At 41.0% G+C, this 6,000-nt stretch overlaps 1 protein-coding gene across 2 annotated transcripts in view; it reads right to left on the bottom strand.

Annotated features, from left to right (window-relative positions):
• Positions 1–621: 621 nt before the first annotated feature.
• The window catches only part of ARHGAP6 (Rho GTPase activating protein 6), a 331,853-nt gene continuing 326,474 nt past the window's right edge, over positions 622–6,000 (bottom strand). For both annotated transcript variants that reach the window (XM_086768124.1, XM_086768132.1), the window contains exons 11-13: positions 5,251–5,513; positions 3,497–3,577; positions 622–2,720 (exon numbers count right to left, since the gene is read on the bottom strand). In XM_086768124.1, coding sequence (XP_086624250.1) covers positions 2,014–2,720; positions 3,497–3,577; positions 5,251–5,513 — 1,051 coding nt within the window. In that variant the 3' untranslated portion in view covers positions 622–2,013. The remainder of the gene's footprint in view (positions 2,721–3,496; positions 3,578–5,250; positions 5,514–6,000) is intronic.

Raw genomic sequence — 6,000 nt, 5'->3', positions numbered from 1 at the left:
TTGAGGACTATTAGGGAGCTTTAATTCCCTGGAGCAAAAACCTGTATCAAGCCTGGGATAATATTGAGACAAGATCAAACAGTGAAAATTGCTTGTGAGAGCCCTTTTTCATCCTTGCTTATATTCCACCATCTTTTTAATTTGGAGTAGGATTTTTGGGTAATAAATTGACACAGAGCTGCTGCAACAAGGTACTTGTAAGAATCTTTTTCCTATGAAGTGTGGAATCAAGACTGTATTTGGAAAATCCTTACAACCACCAGAAGAACAGAGCTGAGATTTATTCTGGATGCAGTATTCATAAAAAAAAGCTGGCCAGCCAACAGTACTACAACAGTCAAAGGCCAAATCCTACCTGTTTCTACTTAGGCTGGTGCTTTTATCTTATAATTCCACGTAGGAAAATGGAGATGTGATGGGCAGGCTCTTTATATGATGGATTTTAAGCCTAAAACTCATGTAAAACCTTGAATCTTGTATATTTGAGTCATATGTGAAAGTGGTCCATAGGCTCCTAAGCCTTTTAGATGTTTTTGACAGAGATACTCAAGAGTGTAATAAAAACACATCCATTTTTACATAAACCCTACTTCAAAAAAAAAGGAGCAAAAAATATGCTCATTATTTTGCTTAGCTTTTTATTCCATCATTATGGCACAAGATAGAACTTAAAAGACAACATCACTGAATAAGTCTTCATTAAAATTAAGACTAATATGTTTTATAAAATTATTTTAATATGATACACTTTCCCTTATCAAGTGATAAAAAGCATTTTCTCTGGAATACTGACGTACATTGCCACCTGCTGGCCATAAACAATTCAGCAATTTAAAAACACCAGAACGTGTATAAAACAGCAACATCTAACAACGCAACACACGGTTATTGAAGAAGCACTATCGACTCAGACTTTGGCACAATATTTATAGAAATGCAGCTGTGAACTTCTCCAAACGTCCTGTTCATTTCTGAAACCCTCTGTGACTCCCTTTCGTATGTCTGTCTGCATTTTTTTTCCCTTTCTCTAATGTTCTTAATGCTGAAGCTTTGTTACTTCAAAGGAAAAGCCATATTCTTTCGCAGTTGTTACAGACCTCAATTTATTGGGTTTGGTTTTCTGAAATTTGGATTCCAGTTTATTGTTTTAGAACAATACATAAAATCATACATTTATAAATATATATATTATATCCTGTATACATAACATTGGGTTTCCTCTAAAATGGGAGGGCAGACCTTTGCACTATGTCCTTAGTTGGTTTAGGCACGGCCTTGCTCTTAGTTGATTCTCTGAGTTGCTTCCTACCAGAATCTAAAAAAAATATTTTACACTCTTGTATCAAATTTTAATTTTGTTTGCAAATATATTTATAAGAAAAAAAATATTTGTTATTTTCCCCTCTAACTTCACTACTACCCTTATAAAATATATGGCTTTTCATGTTCCACTCTATTTTAGTGTTTTTCAATAGGCAGTGAAAAGAAGGACAACATCCTCCTTTAAAAGTTTTTTTTTTATATAAGCACAGAAACCAGCTTGTGCACTTTCTATAGAATTCCAATGCATGTCACGGTAACGTAAGTGCAGTGATTTTTTTAAAAAAGCAGTCACGATTGATTGACATCTGTATATGAAAACATAAGATATGATTATCATACAATACCCATTACAGAATATACAATCATCAAAACTGCAGATATATAAATACATTTCTAGCAACATTAAAGCAACAGTTTTATCTTACACACAGCGTATGCATACAGAGTTATTAGACCAAAATTTTCATCTTGTTTTTTTTTCTCAAAAGCTTGCTGAAAACCAGGAACGTACTGTATTTGTAAATGGACTGCCCGACAGTGCTGTTAAGAAATTAAAGTGAACAAAGTTTCAAAAAAGTATATGCAATGCAGTTGGTACAAATCAAACAAGCCCTCGCTGTTTCCCAATGTCACCGTTGTTTTCCTATGAGACGGAGGCATAAGTATGAGTGGCATTTCTGCAGAGTCCAATCATACGAGGGTTTCTGGGAGGGCATCGGGATTATCAGCTGATAGTAGCTCCCAAATCTGCCACCTCTCCCTTTGCCAATCATGCCAGTCTGCCTCTGAAACATTTTTACTGTTCTGACTGTGAGGTGCTGCAGAATAGATGTGACCAGCTTGGGTGTTGGAGGCCAGTCGCTCCTGCCGGGAGGTGGCCTGGTCAGAGGCTTTGGCTGGTGGTCCTCCAGCTGCTCTGGTCCCTGAACTTTTTTCTTGGCGTTGGTGTCTCCACAAAGAGTGCAACGTTGCAGAAACACTTGATCTCTGTGACAACCCAGAGCTTGTTTTTGCTGGGCCTGGGTAGGGGGGAGGTGGTCGCTCTTTTCTGTAGGAGGGCTTGGCTGTGCTTTGCGAACAACCCACGTTCGTTTCACGCTCACTGAGGTCCTCCACACTGCTTAAAGTCAAGTGCCGCTCTGACTTTGAGTGTGACAGATCTGAACTCCTACTGCTGACTTCGATTTGTGGGTTACTGCACACATGGGACACCGTGGGATGGAGCTGACACTCGGGAATGGCAGCGGTCGTCTGGCTCCTTCGCATGACCTGCCTGCCCGTATCCAATTCGGAGGAGCTGCCCTGCCACCGAGGAGAATACATGGCGAGGTTCCCCTGGGAAAGAGAGCACTGTCCGGGTCGCAGCAAGCTGCTTTCATAGATGTTCCCGTAAGAACCTGAGGGCCAGAGTGAGAAAGGAAACGTCAGTCTGCATAATTATTTATGTGGCATTTAGCAAGTTACCGCTTTTCCCCTGCATCACGATGTAAAAGGGATGGGGGCTTTCACCATCAGGCTATGTGACTGAAGGTGTACCAACCTCACCACCTGAGGTGAGGGGATCTGAGCAGCAGGGACACAGCCTGGGGGTCCCTGAGCCCCAGGGCACACAGAGCAGCAGCCCTCCATCTATCTGAACTCTGTCTAATATATTACCTGGTGACACTAATACTTTGCTCTGACATAAAACCTTGCAGGACTTAACATCTTTCAAAGGCTTGAAAAGCAGGGGAGTGTCTCAGTCTCACAGGTCCTCTGTGAGGTGGGTGCAGACAGGAGAAAAAACAAAGACAGGATGGCTCAGGGACTTGGTGAGACCATGCCAGCCAGCTGCAGGGTTAGCACTCAGGGTTGCCAACCTCACAGCCTGTGCTCGTGCCACCTGTGGCAGCCGCTCTCAAATTCCCACCGGCCATCCACCTTCCAATGACTTTCTGAAGAATATAAAACTATTTTTGGTAGTAATTTTAAAATTACTTTTAAATTATCTCGTGACAGTTTGAAATGTCGCCGCATTTCTATAAACACTGCGCTTCTCTGTATTTCATTGAACAGTCAATGTCTGCCTCTGGACAATGTGAATTCTCCTACTGGTTTCACCGCAATTTCTCAAAACCAAGAAATGGTTTATGTCTTTGCTAGATTTGGGCTTAAAACTTGACAAATAACTGACCTGTCATTGCTGGATCTTTGCAGCCACTTTTCAGCGTTGAATGCCAAGTTCCCCAGATATCAAAATGATCTTCGGAAATATCTAAATAGCAGTAAGAGCAGGAAGATCATGATGAATCAATCTTCTTAAAGCCATTATTTAGAAACATATAAATGGAACAGTAAAACTTACGTAAGGTATTAAGAGTCATTAACATATACTAGCATCTGACTTACCGTGCACTAACAAACATCTCAAATGTGTTTGTTCACAGTTACTTGCTGTTTCAGGCTCAGATCCTGTAAAGGATTCAGTGAGCTCTGCATGGGCAGGACACCCAAGGTTGCTGAGAGAGCGGAACTTCCCCGTAAGTCTTCTGCCTTACTGAAGTCAGTTGGAGGATTTCACAGAATCATAGAATCATAGAATTGTTAGGGTTGGAAGGGACCTTCAAAGGTCATCTAGTCCAACCCCTTGCAAGGAGCAGGGACATGCCCGACTAGATCAGGTTGCTCAGAGCCTCATCCAACCTGGCCTTGAACATTTCCAGGGATGGGGCATCCACCACCTCTCTGGGCAACCTGTTCCAGGTTGTATAAGATTTGTACAAGAACAGGAGGATTTGGTCAACAGAAGGCAGTTCATGGGAAAGCATGACAAAGTTTCCTCAGGCAGCCCCAGCCCCAGGGGTGACTATAAGTCATGCTCTATCAACCTGCAGCATCACTCGGGTCTTATACGAAACTGCTTCACAAAATAGAGATTTAATGAAAAGTGTGCATCAGGCATTGTGATTGATTATAACTGTTTCATGCCTTCTCCTGATTCCAACTGGCAGTAAAGGAATTTCGTAATTTGTCTTGGTCCAGTATCATGATGTATATTAAAGTCCAAAATTGTTAATATCATAAAACTTCACGTAATTTCCTGTTTGTAAGTCACTAGAAATCCGACCAAATTTTGAAACCTGTTCAGAGATTTAGATGCTGAATATAGAAGATAAATGCTCTTTGGCATTACAAAGCACATAACTGTGCCTAACCAATACCTCTGAAATGAAATGGTTTTAAAAGTACCACCAGTTATCTGCATCCTTAAGCACTGAAAGTTCTTAAAGTTTGGCTCACTAAATATGCATTTCATGAATGCAATTTAAAAAAAATATTTTTAAATGAAAAGCATCTTGAAGTGCTGGTGAACTATCAGTTTAAACTACAGTTCTTTACAGAAGAAATCATTCAGGTGTGCGCTCCCTAGATAGCCATGGAAATTATGGATCCCTGCACTAGTACTGCAAGGTGTATAACTGGTAGCAGATGTAAAGCTGTGCAGCTCTGCTGTGTTCTCCAGTGAGTGCTGAGGTCATTCTTTTCAGTTGGAGAAAATCTGTAGCTTGATGTCTTAAAATTTCAGATTTTTCCAAAGTCCGGACCATAATCTTGCAGGACTAGAAATCAGTCCTTGCCAAGATGTCACAGACAGGCTGAAAAGCAGGACATACATAATTCTGTTTTCCTAAATAATAGCTCCAAGTTTTGAGAAATGCCATACTAAGAGTATCCCTGACAGCTGGCTGAGCTAAAGAGGAGGACTGAGTACAGACCCTTCAGGTTCAACACAAAAAAAGGATGCTGGCCAGTCATTTCTTGTACGGCTATTTACACTATTGCTCCTCAAGTCCTGGAAGATGATAAAACAGAGCAGACACTTTTCAGTTCTTTCAGAAACCCCCATTAGTTGCTGAGGAGGAGGAACATAAGCAGGATGTATTCTACCTTTTCCAGCCTGAGATGCAGAAGAATTCTCCTTTGTCTTAGGCTGCAAATGTCCAACCAGCGTGTACTGTTCAGGTACCTTGTACAGCTTATCTGGGCTGCGGGCAACTTCTTCTTGCATTGCCATCAGCGAGCGCTCAGACAGTACTGGGGAGTTGTTGTCGTAAGGGGAAACATCTCCACTTGAAGCTTTGTTGGAGTCTGTGGAAGAATGTCTTCCTCCTGTGGAGTAGGAACCTTCTGACTGCAGCATCTCAGGGCTCCTGAGAAATTTTGATAAACAAACTACTGTTAGTGAAAAATGCTTTACGTTCACAGATGCATGTGCAATTTGACATCATACAAATAAAATCAAATACAGGAATATGATCACAGTTGCTGAAATGAGAGCAGTACAGAGGTGAATTTTCTATGAGTAGAACTTTTGCCATGAAGTAGCCAGCAGAGGCCACTAAAAATCAAAAGATGTTGCTGTCAAGAAAGAAAACAACAAAAACCACACAACCGTACAGTTCACCACAGGAAATTAAATAGTGAATCAATTCCTTATGTTACCTTGACAATTTAGCTTGTTGCAACAGTATATCTGAGGGCATGACAGGGAGGATTAGTTTGATGCTAAGCAGTATGCTAAAAGCACTTCTTCCAGAAGTATTACACAGTCAGAGAAAACAAAACCTTTGCTAGCCTCTCACACTGTGAGAAGAATCCTCTTCTGGAGATATCAGAAAGTAAATATTCTGTAGAGGA

The sequence above is a fragment of the Chlamydotis macqueenii genome, chromosome 1 (assembly GCF_036417535.1).
Source record: "Chlamydotis macqueenii isolate bChlMac1 chromosome 1, bChlMac1.mat, whole genome shotgun sequence".
NCBI lineage: Eukaryota > Metazoa > Chordata > Aves > Otidiformes > Otididae > Chlamydotis > Chlamydotis macqueenii.
Note: the sequence above shows the minus strand (reverse complement) of the source record. Positions and strands in the feature narration are given on the sequence as shown.